The sequence below is a fragment of the Ahaetulla prasina genome, chromosome 16 (assembly GCF_028640845.1).
Source record: "Ahaetulla prasina isolate Xishuangbanna chromosome 16, ASM2864084v1, whole genome shotgun sequence".
NCBI lineage: Eukaryota > Metazoa > Chordata > Lepidosauria > Squamata > Colubridae > Ahaetulla > Ahaetulla prasina.
Genome location: NC_080554.1, coordinates 2,196,956 through 2,220,176, shown reverse-complemented (window position 1 = coordinate 2,220,176; position 23,221 = coordinate 2,196,956). Strand labels below are relative to the sequence as shown.

At 45.1% G+C, this 23,221-nt stretch overlaps 2 protein-coding genes across 5 annotated transcripts in view; both read right to left on the bottom strand.

Annotated features, from left to right (window-relative positions):
* Positions 1-673: 673 nt before the first annotated feature.
* AIF1L (allograft inflammatory factor 1 like) lies at positions 674-23,039 on the bottom strand. 3 transcript variants are annotated; one of them, XM_058159692.1, is made up of 7 exons: positions 23,036-23,039; positions 15,197-15,311; positions 13,882-13,943; positions 9,983-10,049; positions 6,222-6,263; positions 4,817-4,979; positions 674-2,203 (listed from the first exon to the last, which is right to left on the bottom strand). In XM_058159692.1, the coding sequence occupies exons 2-7, from the start codon at positions 15,225-15,227 to the stop codon at positions 2,116-2,118; spliced, it is 453 nt and encodes a 150-aa protein (XP_058015675.1). In that variant the 5' UTR covers positions 15,228-15,311; positions 23,036-23,039; the 3' UTR covers positions 674-2,115. The 3 variants fall into 3 exon arrangements, with proteins under 3 accessions (XP_058015675.1, XP_058015674.1, XP_058015676.1); XM_058159691.1 differs by lacking the exons at positions 13,882-13,943; positions 15,197-15,311; positions 23,036-23,039 and adding an exon at positions 11,423-11,557; XM_058159693.1 differs by lacking the exons at positions 674-2,203; positions 4,817-4,979; positions 6,222-6,263; positions 23,036-23,039 and adding an exon at positions 6,867-7,159 and having other exon boundaries at positions 15,197-16,016.
* Positions 19,815-23,221, bottom strand: part of LAMC3 (laminin subunit gamma 3) — a 51,098-nt gene continuing 47,691 nt past the window's right edge. For both annotated transcript variants that reach the window (XM_058159651.1, XM_058159652.1), the window contains exons 27-28: positions 22,293-22,392; positions 19,815-21,030 (exon numbers count right to left, since the gene is read on the bottom strand). In XM_058159651.1, coding sequence (XP_058015634.1) covers positions 20,801-21,030; positions 22,293-22,392 — 330 coding nt within the window. In that variant the 3' untranslated portion in view covers positions 19,815-20,800. The remainder of the gene's footprint in view (positions 21,031-22,292; positions 22,393-23,221) is intronic.

The following is a 23,221-nucleotide window of genomic DNA, read 5'->3' as shown; positions in this document are numbered from 1 at the left end:
TGGTACCTTGAAGTTCAGTTGTTGTTGTTGTTGTTGTTTTTTCGTCCATATCTCAAAACCTTCTGGACACCCCTCAATAGCCAGCTTTGAAGACATCCAAGAAGACAAATGTTCCTCAGAGCCCATGTAGCTTAGTTCTGCCCGTGTTGCTAAGCCAAGATTTGATTAACCTGGAATAAACCACCATTGGGTGGATTGACCAGGCACGCTGAGTCCTAAGCCTTGGTTTGCAGCCTCCTAAGTTCACACTAACCCAGGAAGCTAAACCCAAATAATAGTTTTCGTGGCTTTGTGCAATGTGTAACTCCAGAGAGTGTCAAGTGAAGGACATCGAATGCCCGTAAATCACATGTCGTGCGAATAGAGCCACGATCCTGAGTTTAACATGTGGCACGAATCCTCTTACAGACAAGGTATTTTTCACCGGTGTCCACGATATAGACCTCAGAAGCTAAAAACTGATTTATTTACGATGAGTCTGAGAATTGTATTGGGTCATTTGGAATGAAAGCCAGCAGGGGGCGCCTCTAGCCCTCGTGGGAGGACCTTGGAAAGCTAAGCAGGGTTGAAGCTGGTTAGCGTTTGAATGGGAGACGACCAAGAGACACCCCCCCCCCCAAGGCTGAATGGTTAGAACTGGGAAGTTGGAAAAAGAAAAGAAAAACAATAGAAGTAAAGAGCGAATTATTTTGTATTGATATTAAGAAAACGAAAGAAACTTGATGAGTGTCCAGTTACCCATCAGGAGTTGAATTCAACTCAACGGAAACTTGACCTTGGGTGAAATCAGCCACTAAAAGAAGCACACCTTAAGAGGATTAAATCCAACTCCAGTGTCAAATGTTTCTAATTCTACAACGCACGTACAACAGGTAGTCCTCGACTTGCAACCACAATTGAAATCAGAATTTTCGTCTGGATGATGGTTGAGTGAGCCGTGTGCAATTTTACCACTGTTTTTTTTTGGGCCATGGTTGTTCAATAAATTGTGCGGTTGTTAAGTGAATTGCATGGTCATTAAGTGAATCCAGCTCCCCCTCCCCCCGTCGCAAAGAACGATCACGTGACACACACACACCCCGGACGCTGAAACCGTCATAAGTACATGCCAGTTGCCCAGCGCCAGAATTTCGATCACGCAATCGTGGGATGGCTACGACCGTCGTGAAGTGCGAAGATTAGCTTTTTTAACCTGTGCCATTGTAACTTTTAAACGGTCACTAAACGAATGGTTGGTAAGTCGAGGATTACCTGTCTCAAGGAGGGGAAGGTACACATTGACCTGATCAAGGAAATTGGCTTGAACAAAGAAACCAAGCATCGCAAAAAAAAAAAACGTGTTTGTTTTTTTTACATTTTACAGGACGACAGAAGGAGAAAACAAAATCCTCTAGAAATCAGGAAAGACACTTAGAACTTTTGTGGTGGTTGTGCAAAAACAGTGCCGGTGTTTTTTTTTTCTCACACGTAGACATCCCCACCCCAAACTAACCATGATGTCACTCAAATCCGCCCCATCCGGTTTAGGACTGGCTCTGAATTCAGGCTAAAGACGCCTTCTGGTTTTCCCTTTTCGCTTTGTGTCATCACCGTTTTGTAAAAATAACACGCTTGTTGCCTGATGCAAAAAAGAACCTGGGTATGTGGTTTATGCTCCTTAAAGATATGACCCAACTAAACCATCTGGATTTCTTTTTTTTTTTCCCCTTGGACCAAAGGGGTTAGTTTTTCTTCCCACGGCACACAAAAGCCGTTTTCAGAAAAGTAGTTTTGTGCTTGGAACAGAAGTGGCGGTGAAGAAAAATCTGAATTATTTCGGGTTTGGGAGAAAAAAAACAAAAACCGGGGCTTTGGAGAGCATTCCCCTATTTGGAAAACGCCCCGTGAAATCTGGCTGTTGCATTTAGAGTTTTCTTCTGTCCTGGAGAACCATGGGCCTTGCTCTCCGGGTTGCAGTTGAGAATAAAAATTAGGGGGGACTTAGATAGTCCTCTGGCGGACTTTTCCTTGCCATTCCTTCAGATGGAGTCTTTAAAAACGGGCTGGTTTAAAAGCAACGGAGCAGAGATCTTGCGGTCGTCGGAGGTGGAAAACGTTCCGTATTCTCCTCTGCCCTTAAGGAAGGCTTGAGAGGTCTCTTTCGGGAGGAGGGCCTGCACATTTGGGGGTGCTTTCTTGACTCTTGCCTTCAAACATCATCACCCTAAAAGAAGAGGACCGAAAAGGAGAGACGAGTTAATGGAATATTACCAGATTAGACTAACAGAATTGGAAGGGACCTTGTAGGTCATTTAGTCCAACCCCCCTTCCGCTCAAGCGGGAGACCCTACACCATTTCTGACAAATGATGACCTTCCTTTGGGCCTCTGTGGCTCAGGCTGTTAATGCAGTCTGTTATTAAAAGCAGCTGCCTGCAATTACTGCAGGTTCAAGTCCCACCAGGCCCAAGGTTGACTCAGCCTTCCATCCTTTATAAGGTAGGTAAAATGAGGACCCAGATTGTTGGTGGGGCAATAAAAGTTGACTTTGTATATAAATATACAAATAGGATGAAGACTATTGCTAACATAGTGTAAGCCGCTCTGAGTCTTCGGAGAAGGGCGGGATATAAATGCAAATAAAATAAATAAATAAATAAAATAAAAATAGAGCAAGGGTCTGCTCTGCAACCTTAAACATTCAAAGAGCCATTTGGAATCCGTTTCCCACAGAAAAAAAATAAAACACTGGGAGCCACAACACCCTTCCCCTTGCCTGACTATTTCTTGAGCGGCCACAAACCTAGCATATGTAGTTGAATTAAACGTTCTGAAACTTTTCTTTTCTTGGATTTGTCCATGGTTGGCCTACCAGGGGTTGAAAAGCTCAATAAATCGCGTGCCGGCGGGTGTTGCACATTGGCGGTTGTGATACGTATTTTGAGTGACGGAGCTGCAAAGCGAATTAAGGAGGAATTTCCTGACTGTGAGAACAATCTATCAGTAGCAATAGCCCTTAGATTTATATACCGCTTTACAGTGCTTGACAGCCCTCTCTAAGCGGTTTACAGACTCGGCCTCTGGCCCCCCAACAATCTGGGTCCTCGATTTACTGACCTCGGAAGGGTGGAAGGTGGAGGGAGGGAGAGAGGAGGGAGGAAGGAAGGAAGGGAGGGAGGGAGGGAGGGAGGAAAGGAGGGAGAAAGGAAAGAAGGAATGGAGGGAGGAAAGGGAGGGAGGGAGGGAGGAAGAACAATAGCCCTTAGACTTATATACCGCTTCACAGTGCTATTACAGCCCTCTCTAAGCGGTTTACAGAGTCGGCCCCTTGCCCCCAACAATCTGGGTCCTCGTTTTACCCACCTGGGAAGGATGGGAGGCTGAGTCCACCTTGAGCCCGGTGAGATTCGAACTGACAAACTGCAGGCAGCCGGCAGGCAGCAGAAGCAGCCTGCAGTACCGCACTCTCACCACTGCGCCACCGCAGCTCAGCGGAACGGCTTGCCTTTGGAAGTTGTGGGTGCCTCCACCACTGGAGGTTTTCAAGAAGAGATCGGACAACCGTTTGCCCAAAATTTAACAGTAGCAGAGTTGGAAGGGACCCCCGGAGGTCATCTAGTCCAACCCCCTGCTCACGCAGGAGGCCTGCGCTAGGGATTCGAACCCCCGACCTTTCTGATCGACACTAAGCTCAGTGTCTTAGCCACTGAAGGACTCTTGCCTTGGGCACAGCGTTAGGCTAGAAGACCTCCAAGGTCCCTTCCAGGCCTATCATTCTATGTTCTTCTACTCCTTTGAGAAGAACCGACGTTCGCCTGTAGCTTACTCACCTGCGGTGCCCTGTAGATACCCAAACTCTCCAACTTTCTCTGCTGAGGATGGCTAGACTGCTCCCTCTCACTCCCCTAGTTGGCTGCCTCTCTAACCCCACACCAGTTACAAGTTCTCCTTCCGACATCACGACCCACGGACTCCTCCTGGCGAATCTTGGGGTGAACGGCCTGGGTCAGCCATGGAGGAAGGACGCGTTGCTGGAGGGCAAGGAGGAGGGGAAGGGAGGGGAATTGGAAAGCTTTGATAATAACAGGAGCCAAATCCCTCGTGCCCACACAGGGTTGGGAGTCATTGTTCTCCGTCCAGGATTCAAAATTTGGAACAGGAATGGAAACCGAGACGGGGATCGAAAGACAGTGGGCAGTTTGTTCCTTCCGTTCTTGTTCCTTTTGCATTTTAGCTTTTTAAAATCTTTAGCAAAATAGTTTTTAGTCTTAGCTGGAGTTGTGGGCGGGGAGGGGAGGAGGGTGGACACACACGAGGAATTCCTTTCCCTGTTGATGGGGCATCAACAGAGTTCTCTGAAGTTTTGGGGGCCAATAAATTTAAACAAATCAACAGATTTATTTAGGAAGAATGTTAGGACGCCGCGGCTCAGTGGCTAAGACACCGAGCTTGTCGTTTGAAAGGTTGGCAGTTTGGCGGTTCAAATCCCTAGTGCCGTGTAACAGGGTGAGCTCCCGTGCCTTGTCCCAGCTTCTGCCAAAGAAGGAAGGAAAAAAGAAAGGAAGGAAGGAAGAAAGGAAGGCAGGCAGGCAAGAAGGGTTTTAATCCATGTTGGATTTATAGCCCTAGATCACTGATACATTTAAACTGGCTGTTCTTTGACCGAAAGGCTGGGCTAGAATTGATGACTTGGGACAACGGCTTAGAGAATTTTGCAGACGCACAATGGTGGCTGGGCAGCTCTTGGGAAGCTAGCCAAGCTGGCTCATTTCAACAAACTCTGTTTGGAAACGCCGCATCAACTGCACCGCATTTTGCTCCTCTTAACGGATACTCACAGCTTGAGGACGGCCGACCTCTTGCCCAGCATCATGGTCACAAAATCCTGGTACGAGATGGTTTCGCTGATCCCCCCGGTGACTTCGGAGATCATTTTCTTCAGCTCCAGGTGGGTCTTGGGGGTCCCCAGTTTCTCCATCATCCTTTTCACAGACATGAGATCTGCGAGGAAGGACAGAGAGGCGGAGAGAGGACGCTTAAGGCCTGCAGAGGGGGACGCTAACGGAAAACCAGAGAAGAGGCACGTCTGCCCCTTGCCTCGACTTATGACCGTAGTGGGGCATAAATTGTGGAGGTCGTAAAAGGGGTCGTGGGGTCACAAAATCTTGTGACCTCCCTGCAGGCGGCCCGTTCAATGAGCACCACAGTCATTAAGTGAACCAAGGGTTCGCGAGGGTGTGCGGCTTGGCCGAAAGTTGAGACTAAAGGCCACTTTTTCGGCAAAAGAAGTCATAAAATGGTTTGTAAGCTGCCCAGAATGACCCTGAGGTAAGATGGGTGGCTTATCAGTTGAATTAAAACAAAATAATTTAAAATAAAGTCATAAAATACAGTACAATAAAGCTACATTAAATTAAACTGAAATAAATTAAATCTAACGTGCTGCCGCGTGACAGTGGGATGCTTCAAACAGCTGTAACACCTGAACAGCTGTTGTCAAACACCTGAGGTTCAGGTTTTTGTGATCTAGTCCCCAACACTAAGATTTCCTGGTAGTCTCCTTTCCCAAATGACAAGCTGTTAGCCCAGTTAGCTGAGTTCCATTCTGCCACTTAGGTGGGCAATATCCATCTCTCTCTCTCTCTCTCTCTCTCTCTCTCTCTCTCACACACACACACACACACACACACACACACACCCCTCTCAGGCAACCAACCACAACACAGCATTAGTTGTGAAGTTTTAAACAACAGCCGGCGGGCCTTGACATACAACCACCGTTGAGAGCGTAATTTCCATTCCTAAGCAAGGAAGGACTTTACGTGAGCCATTCCCCCATTTTGCCGCCTCTGTTTTGCAACAGTCGCTGAGTGAACCAATGCAGTGTTTTACGCCAGTGATGCGGGTCGTTAAGCGAATCCATCTCCTCCCCCGGCTGTGCCCATCAGAAGCCATCAGGGAAGGGTCGCAGGCAAAGACCACGTGAGCCCAGGGGATGCTACAATTGCCATAAATCACATGCCGGTGCTTGCCAAGCGACCAGATTCTGATCACATGACTTCGGGGTACCGCGACAGTTTTAAGCGCGAGGACCAGTTGCAAGGGACTGGGTTTAAGCGCCGTTGCAACTTCGAACGGTCACTAAATGAATGGTTGTAAGTCAAGGACTATCGTGTGAAAGCAAAACAAAACAAAAAATTTGCTCTTTTCACGTGGGGTCAATTGGCCACAGGAGCATCTCACCGATTTCGCCGTGATTATTCAGGTCGAATTCCATGTATTTTTCTAGAAAAGAGAAGCAAAGGTTAGCACCGTCCAAACTCAGAACACACCACCGTAGAGTAAGCAAGAGTTGGAAGGGACCTTGGAGGTCCTCTAGTCCAACCCCCTGCTCAAGCAGGAGACCCTAGACCCATTGTTAACAACTATTAATCTTCTCATCGTTCCCATCACCAATCTCTTTCCACTTACGACTGTATGACTATAACTTGTTGCTGGCAATCCTTATGATTTACATTGATATATTGACCATCAATTGTGTTGTAAATGTTGTACCTTGATAGAATAGAATAGAATAGAATAGAATTTTATTGGCCAAGTGTGATTGGACACACAAGGAATTTGTCTTGGTGCATATGCTCTCAGTGGACATAAAAGAAAAGATACGTTCATCAAGGTACAACATTTACAACACAATTGATGGTCAATATATCAATATAAATCATAAGGATTGCCAGCAACAAGTTATAGTCATACAGTCATAAGTGGAAGGAGATTGGTGATGGGAGCTATGATGAACGTATCTTTTCTTTTATGTACACTGAGAGCATATGCACCAAGACAAATTCCTTGTGTGTCCAATCACACTTGGCCAATAAAAATTCTATTCTATTCTATTCTATTCTATCCCTGCCCTATGCCATTCCGCACAGATCTCTGCTTGGAAACCATCCAGCAATGGAGCACCCACAACTTCTGGAGACAAGCTAGCATGCAAGATATACATATTGGAGCCATTGTTATCATTGTTTCGGAGAAATAGGATGGGGGCGAGGTTGGGGGTGTGGGCTGCTCTTTTCTTCTCCCTCCTCCTCCGTTTTTCCTTTGAGGCTGTGACTTTGAGATGGCAGACCTCCAGAAGAATGCATTGTCTCTCGTTTTCTTTCTTTTTTTCTTGTAAGCTTTTGGGTTGAAACAAGGCAAAAAAGAGAGAGAGAGAGAAAGAGAGAGGTCTCCATTAGATAAGGGAAAAGATCTGATCCATTGCATTTATTGTAAATAAATGCTATCCAGTTTAGTCAGTGGGAAGGAAAATATCCTGGTTTTCTCTTTTTTCTTCTTCTTTTCTTCAGCCCTTTTGTCTTGCAACACGTACTTCCCTGTTTTGAAAAATCTGAAGGACGATCCCTGTGCCAAGATGTTGGAAAATGCCCTTGACTCGTTTCCTGTTCCTGCCGGCTATTTTATTTCATTCAATGCCGCTTTACTTTTGATGTCTTGTTTTCTTCTAGTTTCCAAGTTCTCTTTTTAAGAGAAAAGTAGACTTTGAATGCAGCTGTTTCCTTCTAGGAGATCAGGCAGGGGTGCTCGATATTGCAAGAAAAAAATGGAAGAAGAAGAAGAAGAAGAAAAGGCGGGGGGGGGGGAAAGAGAGAAAGAAGACTAAGGGGAAGGAGGAGGGAGAGAGGAAGGACAAGAAAAAGAAAGAAAGGACGGAGAGAGGAGGAAGGGGAAAGGAGGGAGGAGAGAGGAGGGAGGGCAAAAGAAAAAGGAGGAAGGAGAAGTATGAAGGAGGAGGGAGAAATGAAAGAAAGAAAGAATGCAGAAGGAGGGAAGGAGGAAGAGAGGGCAACAAAGAAAGGAAGAAGGAAAAATGGGATGGAGAAAAGGAAGGGAAAAAAAAGACGAGGAAGGGAGGAAAGAAGGAAGGGAGGGAGAGATGAAGGAATCTAGTTATAAGTGAGGAAGGAAGGAAGGAAGGAAGGAAGGAAGTCAAATTACAAAACCTAAAATCCTGTTGCCTTCTTGTTTGTTTATCACACTTTTAGGCTGTCTAGTAACATGCCTTTCTTTGACGTGGGGCCGTATCATAAAAATACCCCCCCAACCCTACCCAACCATAAAACAGGCTTAAACCGGATGATTTAAGCGCTCTCCAGCAACCTGCTGAATGCTTGGTTTAGGTTAATCCTTGCCTTGTTGCTCTTCCTGGCTTAACGTGTTGCACAAATGAGTTGAAGGTTCAAATTCCAGCGTGGCGTTGCTGATGCTCAACGCTTCTCAGAATTCGCTCCCAGCAAATTTCATGGGAAAAAAAACGAGAGACAAAAAATGCTTTTAAGAGGAGAAAACTACCCTGGCTTCTCCAATCTGCTTTGCGCCCAGAAGATTTTGAAAAAAAACAACAACAACAAAACCTTGGAGATCCTGCCTGTACATATCTTCACTATAACTGGGGAGGGGGGAATACAAATCCCAAGTTTGCAGGGTAGTTTTGTGAGTTTCTGTGAACTTTGTATCCGGTGGGAGAAAAGACGTAGGAACAAAAGCTTGATTGTTAATCAGTTCCAAAATTATTGAGTCTGTACACTGAGAGCTTATGCACCAAAACAAATTCCTTGTGTGTCCAATCACACTTGGCCAATAAAAAATTCTATTCTATTCTAAAAGAGAAAAGTTTTTGGTCAGAAAAATGCTGGGTTTGCCAACTCGGAAGTACACACGAGCAAAGATTTGGAAAGAGAAAAAAAGTGTGTAGGCTTTGCACGTCTCGCAATCAACACAACCTCAGTCCTCTAAAGACCGTTTGCAAGCATGGATTTCATTTCACAACTTCCGAGTCTCTCGATTCCTCCCAGAGGCAGGATTTTGATCCCACGACGGCGGGGAACGTAGTGAGTGCGGAGGCTGATGGTCGGTCACATTTTTTCAGCACCGTCGTAACTTCGAACCGCTGCCAAACGAATGGTTCTAAGTTGAGGACTACTTCCTGATCAGTTGTCAATCCTGTTTACTTTTCCTGGTTGAGTATATTTTGCAAAACCGAGCCTGGTCGATTACTTGATGATCCAGTTGTTTTTGTGAAACCATACGGGTGTGGTCTACGAGATCTCGAAGGAGGCCAAACATGTTTAAAAATCAGAGGTTCCAATCCCATCTGTTGCATTGGCAATAATAATATTCCCAGTTCTCACCCACACCCTGATCTTGTAGCCAAAGACACATTCTTAATCCCGCTTCCCAGCTGGAAAAAAAACAACAACAACTAGCCACCATTGCCAGTTCCTCAGATCGGATTTGGCCACGAAACCTGGCCAGTGGTTGGATGCAAAATCCCTTCCAGATGTGCTGGATTTGGAGCCAGGGAGGTGGTGGCCCCAAACATCTGGAGAACTTCAAGCTGGAGGAGAGCATAATAGGACTTGAACGTGTCCTCCATCTTTACTTTAAAAAGTAGAAGGAAAGAAAAAGAGGAGGGTGAATGGAAGTAGTTTTTGGAAGTAATTTTGACTGGTAAAAAGAGAATGAATTATCACCAATCTCCCTAAAAATGAGGCGAAGAACTGGTTTCTATCCACTGTGGGGGACGACTGAAAGATTTCCTCTCTCCTTGGCTTAGGTAGACTTTTATTCTCCAGGTAACTGAAATCTGGTCCAGGGTATTTCCCAGATATGGGACTTCAAGCTCCCAGAATCCCTCAGTCTGAGTGCTTTAAAATGCATGGATTTTAATTCCCAGAATTCCCCATCCAGCATGCTTTAAGATACATGGATTTCAACTCCCAGAATCCCTCAGTCTGAATGCTTTAAGATGCATTCAATTCCCAGAATTCCCCGTCCAGCATGGTTTAAGAGGCATGGATCTACCCAAAATAATAACTCTGGGGATTATCATATAGCATTGGTTTTTTTCCCCATCCTCTGGACAATTGCAGTGCTTCTGGCCCTAACTCAAAGGAAAATTCTTTTCTACAGGTGGTTCACTCAATGTGGACTAGTAGTACCTTTAAAAACCGCAAGCTTTTCTTCCAGGTCCTCTTCATCGCTAAACTTTGGGTCGCAGAGAAACTCCTGTAACAGAGGGGAAAAAAGGATTTAAAAAAAGGAGATGATCCATAGGTTTAAGCAACAATCACATCTTCCAGCAGCTTCCTTTGTGTGTTGCCTCGGTAAACAAAGTGTGTTTACAGAAATTTGGGGCTCAATTGTGGCCGTAAGTCGAGAAATACCAATATACATAATCATAATCTCTTTGCAATTTTATCAGGGAAGCCAAATTTAAACACTTTACACACCGAACAATGAAAATAGCTTTGTTAGGTGTTGCAGGGAGGGGAAATATTGCAAAAATTGGGCCATTCGGTTTAAAAAAAAAAAAAAAAAGGAAAGAAACTGCCAGAAAGAAAAACACAGCACTAAACCGTAGAGACAGTCCCTGAATTAAGACTGAGGGTTAGGAGTCAATTTTCAACAACGACGTTATCTTGCAGTAGAGATTGCAGAGCCTTGAGCAGAGATAATGAACAATTGTGTCAGCAAAGCCAAACTCCCGTGGGATGCATAAGAAGGAAAGTCAATTCAGACAAATGGAATGCAGATAATCCTCTACTTATGGAAGCACAAGGCTGGAAGGGACCTTGGAGGTCCTCTAGTCCAACCCGCTGGACAAAACAGGAGACCTTAATATAATAATATCAGAGTTGGAAGGGACCTTGGAGGTCTGCTAGTCCAACCCCCTGCCCAGGCAATCCTTGGTGCTCTCTGAGCTTGGTTGTTTTCTTCCAGACATTTCATTACCAAACTAGGTAACATCATCAGCGTTAGTGATGAGATCTTCAAGAAAACAACCGAGCTCAGAGAGGACCAAGGATCCCACAGACCACCCTTCTCCTATGTTCCAAAGCACCTGAGGGCAGGATAAGAAGCAAAAGATGGAAACTAACCAAGAAGAGACCCAACCAACCTAGAATTAATGAGACATTTCCCGACAGTGAGAACAATTCACCAGCGGAACAGCTTGCCTCCAGAAGTTGTGGGTGGCTCCATCTCTGGAGGGTTTTTAAGAAGAGACTAGATACCCGTTTGTCTGGAATGGGATCGAGTCCCCTGCGTGAGTAGGGGGTTAGACTAGGAGACCTCCAAGGTCCCTTCTATTATTCTACGTTCATTTATTGACCGCCCAACTTCAGAGGCTCCAGTTTTGACCGTATGTTGAGGACTACCTATAATCCTGTCACAGAGCTTCTGCTGGCATGCTCCCATGTCTTTAAGCATCTTCTCCTCGCTCTCAAATCCAGCTAGTTCCCTATCTCTTTTCTTTGGCAAAAGGCACCCTCCAAAAAATATCCCTTTTGAGAACCTAGAGAGATATATTTTCATAACTCTCCGCCATACCCCAAAGGAATTTATTTTTAAGATTTAAAAACACACATATACGCACACACCCTTTTGAACAGGAAGGGTAGAAATTCCTGGAAGTTTACTATCTGAAACTTCCGAAGCAGGTTTTTCCAACTTTTGCAGGCTAACACCAAACAGAGAAAGACGTGGGTTGCATAAATCATCAGTTTAAGCCAGAGGGCTGTTTGGAAATCAGTTTAGAATTGCATCAAACAAGAGCCATGCAGTTTCTTTCTAAGAGCCAGCACATTCTCTCGTGAAGAACTGAAGCTGAGCTGGCGAGGGACAATCGGAGCCTTTTACGCTTGGGGGATGATCCATTCTGAAACGTAGGGAGGGATCAGAAAGTGCAGATCTGGCTGGTCTGATCGCCAGCCTCCACGTTTCTCCACGCCTCTGCTCCCAAACCCACATCCAAAGTTTTTCACCAAGACAACAGGCAGCTTTATATATATATATATATATACACCGCAAATGCAAAATAAAGCTTCAACGGTTGGAGCCAAGGAGGAAGATGAGAGATGAGAGAAAGAGAGAGATGACATTGGGAAGGGGGGGAGAGAAAGAGATGACAGAGAGAGAAGATGGGGGAGAGAGAGAGAGAGATGACAAAGGGAGAAAGATGAGAGACAAAGAGAAAGAAAGGGAGCAAAGGAGAAAGAGATGAAAAAGAGAGAGAAGTGAGAGATGACAGAGAGAGAGAGAGAGAAAGATGGCACAGAAATAGATTAGACAAAGAGAGAGAGAGAGAGAGAGAGAGATGAGAAAGACATCTCTAAGAAAGAGATGAGATAAAGAGAGAGATGACAGAAAGAGAGAGAGGGAGGGAGGGAGGTAATGGAGAGACAGTATTTTATTTATTTTTATTTCCATTTTTTACATTTTGGTCTGGTGATGGACACGTGTTTATCACAAGCATTGTTGTTGTTGTTGTTGTTAGTTGCGAAGTCTTGTCTGACCCATCACGACCCCATGGACCATGTTCCTCCAGGCCTTCCTGTCCTCTACCATCCTCTGGAGTCCATTTAAGCTCCTGCCGACTGCTTCAGTGACTCCATCCAGCCACCTCGTTCTCTGCCGTCCCCTTCTTCTTTTGCCCTCAATCTTTCCCAGCATGAGGTTCTTCTCCAGTGAGTCCTTCCTCTTCATTAGGTGGCCAAAGTATTTGAGTTTTCTCTTCAGGATCTGGCCTTTTAAAGAGCAGTCAGGGTTGATCTCCTCTAGGACTGACCGGTTGGATGGCCTTGCAGTCCAAGGGACTCGCAGGAGTCTTCTCCAGCACCAGAGTTCAAAGGCCTCCATTCTTTGGCGCTCAGCCTTCCTTATGGTCCAACTTTCACAGCCACCCATTGCTACATCCCAAGCATGTTTGAATTCAGTTACTACGACTGATCCACAATCTCAGCTGGAAGTTGGTTCCAAGCTTCCGTTATTCTTTCTGTGAAATCATAATTTCTAAAATAATTTTGGAATTTCCCCTCCTGTCAGTCTGAGATTGTGCCTCTCCGCCCTTTGTGTTCTCTTCTTGGCAACTCACCAAATGCCCTGATAGTTCATCCTTTGGAGAAGGAAAGTGCAGGGTTAAAATAATAAGAAGAAGAAAAAAAGACTGAATAAAAAAAGTTGAGTGTTTCTTGGCTCACAGAACAGATTTTGGGCACCGCAAGGTGAGTGGATGATGAATTAACTAGAAAATACCATAGCTGGCAAGGATGAAGGCTGAAAATGGGGAAGATAAGGGACAGGAAGGTCCATGGAAGTCCTCGAAAGAGCTAGGATAGAATAGAGTTGGAAGGGACCTTGGAGGTCTTCTAGTCCTACCCCTTGCTCAAACAGGAGACCCTAGACCATTTCATACTGGAGTTTCCACAACTTCTGGAGGCAAGGAGTTCCACTGTTTAATTGTCTTTTCACTGTTAGGAAGTTTCTTCTCAATTCCAGATTGCTTCTCTCCTTGATTAGTTTCCATCCATTGTTTCTTGTCTTGCCTTCTGGTGCTTTGCAAAATAAATTAATCCTTATTTTTCTGTGAACGATCAGCAGGGAGGAATCAAAACGGACCACCTGGTCTCCAAAAGTTAGTCTCAACTCTACGAAAATCTGTTTAAATGCTCCCATTCAACTTGGATCAAGATACAGGAGGTCCTTGATCTACAACCGTTCCTTTAGTGATCGGGTCGAAGTTAAAACAGCCCTGAAAGAAATGACTTCACACTTACTACCGTTGCACCAACCCCGGGATCCCAATTCAGACACCCATCCACTAACCTGGTTTTCTTCCTATCCTGGTTATACTGACTGGCTGTTTCCCTTTACTGGGTTAAACCTCAAAGCGATTTTTGCCAGGCACAGGAAGGCACAGACCGAGTGAGGCGAACCCGAATGGAGAAAGCTGCCAGAAATTGTACGCTTAGAGATTTGCAAGGTTTGTCGCTGACGGGGTTTAATCCAAGCTGCGTGAATGTGGGTTCGACTCGGCAAGAGAGAAAAAAGTTGCACTTACTTTGTTGATTTCCTCCAACCTCCCTTCTTGTTCAGCTTTCAGCAAACGGAACGCTTTTCCCCCTGCAAGGAAAGTCCAGAAAAATAATTACGGAGGAAAGGAGAAAAACTGGAATGTTTTGCCTGGGTAGCATTTATGCATGAGTGCAATGGGTCAGATATTTTATTTTATTTTTTCATTTATTCATTTATTTTGTCGAGCATGTCTACGATAACAGATATAAGTATAAACACAATTACGAACACAGGAAATGGGTACAAATAAATGGGGACATTAGGACAGGGACGGTAGGCACGCTGGTGCGCTTATGCACGCCCCTTACAGACCTCTTAGGAATGGGGTGAGGTCAGCAGTAGACAGTTTATGCTTAAAGTTTTGGGGGTTTGGGGGATGTAACCAGAGTCAGGTAGTGCATTCCAGGCATTGGCCACTCGGTTGCTGAAGTCGTATTTTCTGCAATCGAGTTCGGAGCGGTTTACCTTGAGTTTGTATCTATTGTGCATTCGTGTATTATTGAGGTTGAAGCTGAAGTAGTCATTGACAGGTAGGATGCTGTAGCAGATAATTTTGTGTACTACGCTTAAGTCAGACCGAAGGCGGCGTAGTTCTAAATTGTCTAAGCCCAAAATTTCAAACCTGTGGCATAAGGGATTCTGTTGCGAGGACTCTTCTGGTGAAATACCTCTGGACTCGCTCAATTGTATTAATGTCCGATATGCAGTGCGGGTTCCAAGCAGGGTTTTTTTTGTTAAATTTTTTTTTAATTTAAGAAAAAAAAATTCCAGGCAATTTTTCCTTATCTAACGGGGGACTTTTCTTGCTCCCTTTCAACCCCAAACATGACATAGAATAGAATAGAATAGAATAGAATTTTTTATTGGCCAAGTGTGATTGGACACACAAGGAATTTGTCTTTGCTGCATACGCTCTCAGTGTACATAAAAGAAAAGATACCTTCATCAAGGTACATTTCCAACACAACATCCCGTCAAGAAAGAAAAAAAGATATTTTTTTTCTCAAGAAGATTCCCCTTCTCAAAGTCACATCCTTAAAGGGGAAAAAAACAACAACAACACAGAAGAGGACAGAGAAGCAAATAGCAAAGCCCCGTTCCTCCTGTCTTCTTCAAAAGAGAGTGGAGGTGTCCCAGGGGAATTAAAAAGACCACCACACACATACACTCCCCCCTTGCATTCCCAAACAAGCAATCTTGTGTATCTGGGAAAGCAACTTTGGGAGTTTTCTAACACCATCACACAGCCATGCAGGGAGCCTTCTTCCCCTTAACTAACCCCCCTTCCGCCACACACGTACCTTGGTGGGCATTGTTGAGCATCACAGCCATGGTGGGATGCTGGTGAGCCGGTTGTGGAGGGTTGGGAGGGGAAACGGGCTGGAAATTCTCCCCTAGCCCTTTGCTGTGCTGGGTTTTTTTTTTCCCCTCCCCGTCAGTGTCTCGTTTGCCAGCGCCAAGCTGAGAGGGAGTCGTACTTTTGTGCACCTAAGCCAGCCCATTTCTCTTCAATGAAGCCATTCACAAGCCGGGTTGAGTGGCGGTCCCTCTGCTGGGATTGGGGGAGGAAAGGCTTTGCAAAGGGCTCAGCTAGCCCCACAGCCGGGGCCTCCCTCCCCTTCTTCTACAGTTGCAAAGCAAGCTGGCAAGTTAACCCCTTCCTTGTTTGTGCCATGGATGCCTCCCTCGCTCCGGGCATTGGCAGAGAGGGTTATTACAATAATCAGGAACTTGGTTTCAGGAAGGAGGCTGGAGGCGCACAATAAATAACCCAAGCTGGACGTTGGGTTAGCACAACGCAAGACTCTCGGGTTTCCCACCCTTGCAAAAACAAACTTGGAACTAAGCGTAAACCTAGGATTTTCTGACAGTGAGGATAATTAATGGGTGGAAGGGCTTCCCCCTCCAGAAGTTGTAGGTGGGGGCTCCATCACTGAAGGCTTTCAAGGAGAGTTTGGCTGGAATGGTAAAGGGTCTCCTGCTTGAGTAGGGGAGGGGGGTTGGGCTAGATGACCTCCAAGGTCCCTTCCAACTTTGTTATACTGCTATCTTTCCTCATCCCGGGGAAATCATGAGAAATTGCCCCGCTGTGTTTATGAGGTGTGGATTGAGGTGCAAAGGCAGACCCAAGGAAGGAAAGGGAAGGGAAGGGAAGGGAAGGGAAGGGAAGGGAAGGGAAGGAAAGGAAAGGGGAAAGGAGGTAGAGAAAGAAGGGAAGGAAGATAGAAGAAGGGAAGGAAGATAGAAGAAGGGAAGGGAAGGGAAGGGACGGAAGAACAGAAGGGAAGAGAAGGGAAGGGAAGGGAAGGGAAGGGAAGGAAAGGAAGATAGAAGAAGAAGGGAAGGGAAGGAAAGAGAAGGGAAGGAAGGAAGGAAGAGGAAAAAGGAAGGAAGGAAGGAAGGAAGGAAGGAAGGAAGGAAGGAAGGAAGGAAGGAAGGAAGGAAGGAAGGAAGGAAGAGCTGCATGGACAGAAGGAAGGAAGGGAAGAGAGCTGAGAGAAGGAAGAAATAATAAAAGGAAGGAATATAGAAAGGCAGGGAGGGATGGGAAGAAAGGAAAAAGAAAAGGAAAAAGAGGGAGGGAGGGAAGGAAGGAAGGAAGGAAAAAAGATGGAAGAGATGGAAAAAAGTGGAAATAAAAAATTAGAGAAATAGATGGAGAAAGGATGAGAGAAGAAAAGAGAGAAGAAAGGACAGAAAGACAAAGAAAGACAGATGAAAGAAAGAAAGAAAGAAAGAAAGAAAGAAAGAAAGAAAGAAAGAAAGAGTTCATCCCTGCTCTATTCTGCTTTCAAATTTCCTAGGAATGAATATATATATCTATATATCTATATATTGGTTCAGAAATGCAACCAAACAGGCGTGGACCAAGCAGGCCCTTCCCAGGGCCCCCCACCCACCCACCCACCCACCTAAGTTAAGCCAAGATTCTGAATCACTGCCTGAAAGGCCCAAAGCACTTATTATCCACAGCATTCCTGGCGAGGTTTGTCAACTTGGCCGAGGACAGAGAGAGCAGCCCAGGGAGGGTCTCCTCCTCCACCCTGCCCATCACGTGGGTCTCCTGCAGATCCAGGGGCCGAATCAAGTTTTTCCTTCCCTCTAGCGTTTCACTCCTTTTTAATATCTTTGCTTTATTGCAGCTGCCCAAACACCGGATCTTGGAGCTAAAACCGTTAACATCACGGAAAGCCGATTGTGCCACTTAGTGACCCCCTTCGAAGTTGCAACGGCACAGAAGAGAGCAACTGACGTCCGCTTTTCACACACTAACAACCGTTGTTGGAGCACCTCCAGGGTCACGTGATCAAAATCGAGCCACTTGGCAACTGAATCGTATTTACGACGGTCGCAGTGTTCTGGGGTGTGTGTGTGTGTGTCACGTGACCTTCCCTTCTGCGTATTTTATCCGAATTCTTTCCTTCCGTATCTTTTTAAGCCCTGCCAAAGCGAGTGTTAAAACAACCCAACCCGTTGATCCTCCACCTTGAAAGAAAGAAAGAAAAAAAAGAGAGAGAGATAATCAAGAGAGCAGATTCCAACACTTGAGAGTAGATTTCCCGCAAGGACATTACTAACATTTTGGAATCCTTGCGCGCAAACATCATTCGGCCCTGGGAAGTCTCCGTTTATCTCCTCACCAGAGTTTGAAACCTGACATTGGATGGTGAAGAGCAGAGGACTAGGAAGAAAACAAAAATAACAAGCAGAAGACACCCACTTTTGGCCGTCTCCTTAAAGAGATGGGTGGGAAGAAGAAGGAACGATTGAGATTTAGGGAATCCTTGTTCCTGCCAGTTTCCTTCCAAGCAGTAGTGGAATTCAAGTAATTTAACAACTGGTTCTCTGCCCTAATGATTTCTTCCAACAACCAGTTCGCCAAACTGTTCAGAAAGTTAACAACCGGTTCTCCCGAAGTGGTGTGAACTGGCTGAATCCCATCACTGCTTCCAAGTATGATTGGCCCAGGACAACATTCCTGGGCCATTGTGTTTCTCCTCCAAAGTTTTAGCTGTGATCATCTTACAGCAGGGGCCAAAATTGCTGGAAACCTTTTGGGAAAAGTGTGTTTTTGAGGTTTGATGGCTAATAACACCACTTCTCTCTCTCTCTCTCTCTCTCTCTCTCTTTTTGGAGTTTCAAGATAATCCTGTTCCGCTGCTGGAACGGCCTGGGAACAGCCCAGACCTTCACCCAATTGAAAATCTATGGAGCCGACTAAAGAAACTTGGTAGTCAGAAACGACCCAGCAACAAAACCCAGTTAATAGAAGCCATCGTTCAATCTTGGTTTCACATTATCCTAACAGCTGCAGAACTCAAAGACTTGGTTCACTCCATGGGAAGATGTTGTAAGGCTGTCATTCATGCTAAAGGTTACCCAACAAAGTATTCACTGACCTGGGGATCATTTTTGCATATCTCCTTTTTTCTATCGTGATAATTTTTGTATATCTCATTTTTTTCTACGTGTTTCACTTTTCTTCTTTATACTGTAACTGCTATTCTAATAGCAAACCCTTCATAAAAGTTATTGCATTACATTCTTGATTAAATTATCTTTCCATTGATATATAATTTTATGGTACTACTCAAAAAAAAACCAGTGATGTTATTAGATGGTTTTCAAAAATACACTTTTCCCAAAAGGTTTCCACAATTTTGGCCACTACTGTACAAGCACAATTCTTTAACTTTTCTTTTTCTATTTTTCCTTTCTTGTTCTGGTCTAAGACTGTAATAATAAATTGTATTGTATCGTATTGTATTTTTCATTTCCTTTTCCTCCTTTTATTCTTTTCTCACGCTGTTTATCTTCTTCCTTTCTTCGCTTCCCTTCCGCTTTGCATGTCATTTCTTCCTCAATAAAAAGTAATTTAATAAATAGAAGAAGCAGTGGCAGCTCGCATGATTCATTAAGTAGCTATCTGTGTGCGCCCCTTCTGGATCTTTCTGGATTGAAAAACGGAGGTTGCAATTTTAGGAAGAAGTTCTGCAAAAGAACCTTCCTGGACTACAACTCCCAGGAGCACCTGCCAGCACAGGAATGGGTAGAGGATGATAGGAGCTGTAGTTCCGTGATATCTAAAGAGTTGATCGCTGCATTTCGCCGCGAGCTGAAGACATATCTATTCTTCCGAGCAGGACTGGCTTAAATAGGGTTTTTAAACATGGATTTTATTGGGGTTTATTTTATATTTTGTATTGTATTTTAAATTTAGGCCAATTGAATAAGTTTTTTAAATAGTGTTTTTATTGTAATATATTGTATTATTTTATCTGCCTGTTCACCGCCCTGAGTCCTTCGGGAGAAGGGCGGTATAAAAATTAAATTATTATTATTATTATTATTAAAATTGGGGTTAATTGTGGTTGTTAAGTCAAGGACTGTCTGCATTGCATACAAAGCTATAAATTTCCCCTTTCTGGTCTTATTCTTGTCAGGATGGCCCTTTGCAGCCTATCAATCATAGTTTAGGGATTACCACGTCCTGCCAACCCAACCCATCCTGGCTCCCAGCTAAATACGCTGTTATTAATCAGCCTGAAATGAATCTTAAAGGGGCTGGAGTGTCTGTTAATTTGAACCGCTCGGTATTCTTGCTGAGCAATTTTTGTCTCGTTCTTCGGAGGTGACGGGAGCTCCAAGGAAAGGCATCATTTAAATACTTAAAAATGCAAATCGATCGATTTATGCATGCAGGGAGTTAGGATGTAAAGAGGATAATCCCTCCGGGGTGTAGATGGGCGTAATATGGATTTAGCATCCCATTTGCTGATCCTTAACGAATACAATCCCAGAGTCTCCTGCCCAGGCTGGAAAAAAAACAACAAACCAAAGATAAGATATTTGTAAACATTCACACCGTCAGCTATAAGATCTCATTGCCGTTTTAAAGCAGGATTGAAAAGCTGGGGGTCAGGAAAAGAGATATATTGACACACGTAGATGTACAGTACAAATCCCGTATTCTTTAAAAAAAAAAACTCAGAGAAAGCTTTCCCGATTATATGTAACCGCAGAGTTTCTCTCTTAAGCTCAACAGGGCTGAAATTACTTTTTATGTCAGCGAGAGAATGGATTCCAGATTGCTGAATACGAGAAGGATTTGTCATTTGGAAGAAGCGTTCCGCCATTTGCATCCTAGAACATGGCAGGTTCGTTGTGACATTGGGTTCTTGGTTGGCGAAGGGTGGTATTTTTTCGGGACAAGGGACGGGAAAATGTCAAAATTTGGGATCTTCGGCTTCCCAAACAGTTGTTTCTTGTCCAGTTTTCACCATTGTGGATGGGTCAATTTCATAAGATATTGGCACAACCTGCGTCAATTTCACCACCGTTTTGTCTATTCAATCGCACAGCTAAGAGACATGCTTTTGTGGTTTTTTTAAAGCTTGCCTTAAAAAGAAGACGAGATTTTCTCTTTAAGCATTTCTCAAACTTCTGAAGAACTGGAAACAAGCAAATTCTATATCCCCAGTACCGGATTTACTCCCGATCCTGGCAGCCAATTTTTCATTTTTCTGCATCGGGGTTCAAATCTCTGCCAATATCTTAGAATCTCTCTCCCCTACACCACGGTCCAAAACTCCTTGGGCACAATGCTCAGTTTTCCCAAGACTTGCAAAATGGCTGTTTCGGGTTTCTAGTCCTCAGGACTGCAATGAATTTGGGAGGTCTCCATTTCGGGGTTTGATTCTTAAGGTTGGTTCCGGCAGCCCGGAACCACAGATGGTTTTCTCAAGCTATTCTCTCTCCCTGACAAATATGGCTCAATCTGTCTCCTTGGCTGAATTGCATTCCGGGAATATTTCCTTTTTTTTGGTTGTTTTTTTTGTTTTTAAAAAGGGTCTGTATTGATTCCCTCGGAGCCAGTTCTCAATTTTGCAAGCCTCCTTTCAGCTCTAACAGCCGCTGGGCAAGCTCTGAAGAATGGCTTCTAGGTTTTCCTTGTCGCTCTGGATCTCCTCCAGATCTTCTTCGAAGGCCTCCAACGATACCCGTTGTTGCTCAGCTTCCTGTACCAAGATTCCCAGGGTCTGATTCAGGCCACCAGGTCCTGCCAGGCGCAGCCTCAAGCTTGCCAGCTGAACCCGGCTGGCATGGAGCACAGCTGCCGAGTGATCTAGGTTTCCTGGAGAAGTGGGGATGGGGAGGAAGCAAAAGAAGAGCGTTGAAACTAAGGGAAAAGCTCAACGGCTCCAACATCACAGCCCTGCTAAGTAGACCAGACCGGGAAATCAACTCTACGAACTCTTCTGATTGAGTCTGGCTATCGTTAACCATTCGGATTGCGCCGGACCTCGTCCCACCCACCCCCTGATACGCCTGTGAATTAGGAAGGTATCTGTCTGAGCTGCTCAATTACAGATTAACAGAGTTGGGAGGGGTCTCGTAGGTCATCTAGCCCAACCCCACTCCCCACCCCCGCCCAAGCAGGAAACCCAACCACATTTCTGAGAGATGGGCGGTCCAGCCTCTTCTTGAAAGCCTCCAGGGATGAAGCTCCCACAACTTCCGAAGGCAACTTCTGTTCCATGGGTTGATTGTTCTCACTATCAGAAAATTCCTCCTCATTTCCAGGTTGAATCTCTCCTTGATCAGTTTCCATCCATTGTTCCTTGTCTGGCCTTCAGGTGCTTTGGAAAATAGCTTGACCCCCTTCCTCCTCTCTGTGGCAGCCCCTCAGATATTGGAAGGCTGCTATCCTGTCTCCCCTGGTCCTTCTCTTCACTAGACTAGCCAGGCCAAGTTCCTGCAACCGTTCATCATATCTTAATGAATGATAGGGTAATTGTAGACGTAACAAGTTATGGGATAATTTCTCCAATTTGTTAATTACATCAGGTAGATTACAAAATCTTGGCACTGAGAAACCACCAATAAGGAAGAAGAATTATGGATTGCTCCAAGGAAGCTCAATCCGTAAGTGATTTAATTAATATATATATATATATATATATATATTTATGGAAAGAAGAGTCTGCCCTCTAGTGGAAATGACTGGAAATGCTGAAGGCTGGGAACAGGTGTATTCCTTGCCAGGTTAAAAGCCACCAGGTATGTTTGATGAAGTCTCCCTCGGATGCCTTTTAAATGTCTATTTTAACACCACTTGCTTCATCACCAGCTAGCAAATGCACAGGTAGACCCTGACTTAGAAACCATTCGTTTAGTGACCGTTCAAAGTTACGACAGCACTGAAAAAGTGACTTATGCTCGATTTTCACATTTACGATGCCCAGGGTCACGTGATCAAAATTCTCTCGCTTAGCCCCATAAATTTTGGGCTCCACTGTGGTCGTAAGTCAAGGGCTACCTGGAATCACGGAACAAGGCAAGCTTGGATTGGGCTAATCTTGGTTAGTTCAACGTGGCCGTAAACTGAGGACTTACCTAGCTTGGAGAGCAGATGCTTGAGGGCCTTAATGTCCATCTCTAAGGAGCGCTGGGCTGCTTGGAGGTTCTGACCAAGCCTCTTCATCCCTACTACAACCTTCAAACAAGACAAGGTTTGTGTTAGCCTCCTCCAGTGTGTTGTGCCTCGTCCGCTTTCCCTGCAGCCGGGCCCGTCTTATCTGCTTCCGAACGCTGAGGAATGTCCTAGCATGCCTCCCGGCCCCAGCCCTGGCTCCATGCCCAGACAGGCCGAGGAGGAAGAAGTGCCTCCAGCCCCCAGCCCTGGCTCCATGCCCAGGCAAACGGAGCAATTAGACCCCTCCCCCTCCCTCACAGCATGTGAGCCTGAGGAAGGTCAATTACCAACAGCTGCAGACTGGAGAGATCCTCGCTTCAGGAGAATTGATAGGCGGCGGCAACAGAAGGAAGGGAGGGACAGGCCTGGATAAGTGCTGAGTCATGGAGCCACACCCCGTGGCCTATATAAAGGATCTGCTTTCTGGCATTCTCTGAGTCAGGCAAAGTCTACCTTATCTTGCTGAAGTCACTTTCTGGTCTCCTGCCTGCCCTGAGGACTTTGCTAGGACTTTGGCAGAGCTGCAGAGGCACACCTGATTTGGATTTCCCTGACCCGGCCGTCAGCGGAGGAGTGGGACACGACACAATGATCTCTTGAGATTCTCCGTCATCCAGGTCATGGCTGTCCCAAAAAATGCTTTTTCAAAGGGCAACTGGACTTTGTGTTTTTCCTTGAAGATATTTCACTCCCCACCCAAGAAGCTTCTTCCGTTCTGGATGAACTGAACTTGACTTAGAACCAAACTTCGGTCAGAACGGAAGAAGCTTCTTGGATGAGGAGCGAGACGTCTTCAAGGCAAAAAACAAAAAACAAAGTCAAAAGGCGCTTTTGGGACATCCCTGCCCTG

Coding starts and splice junctions, on each gene's coding strand:
- AIF1L (XM_058159691.1), bottom strand. CDS start 11,542: ATGATTTATGCAACCCACGTCTTTCTCTGTTTGGTGTTAGCCTGCAAA. Junction 10,050..11,422: donor TACCCTTCCTGTTCAAAAGG/GTGTGTGCGTAT, acceptor CCTCTGTTACAG/GAGTTTCTCTGCGACCCAAA. Junction 2,204..4,816: donor AGGTCGGCCGTCCTCAAGCT/GTGAGTATCCGT, acceptor CTCTTCTTTTAG/GGTGATGATGTTTGAAGGCA.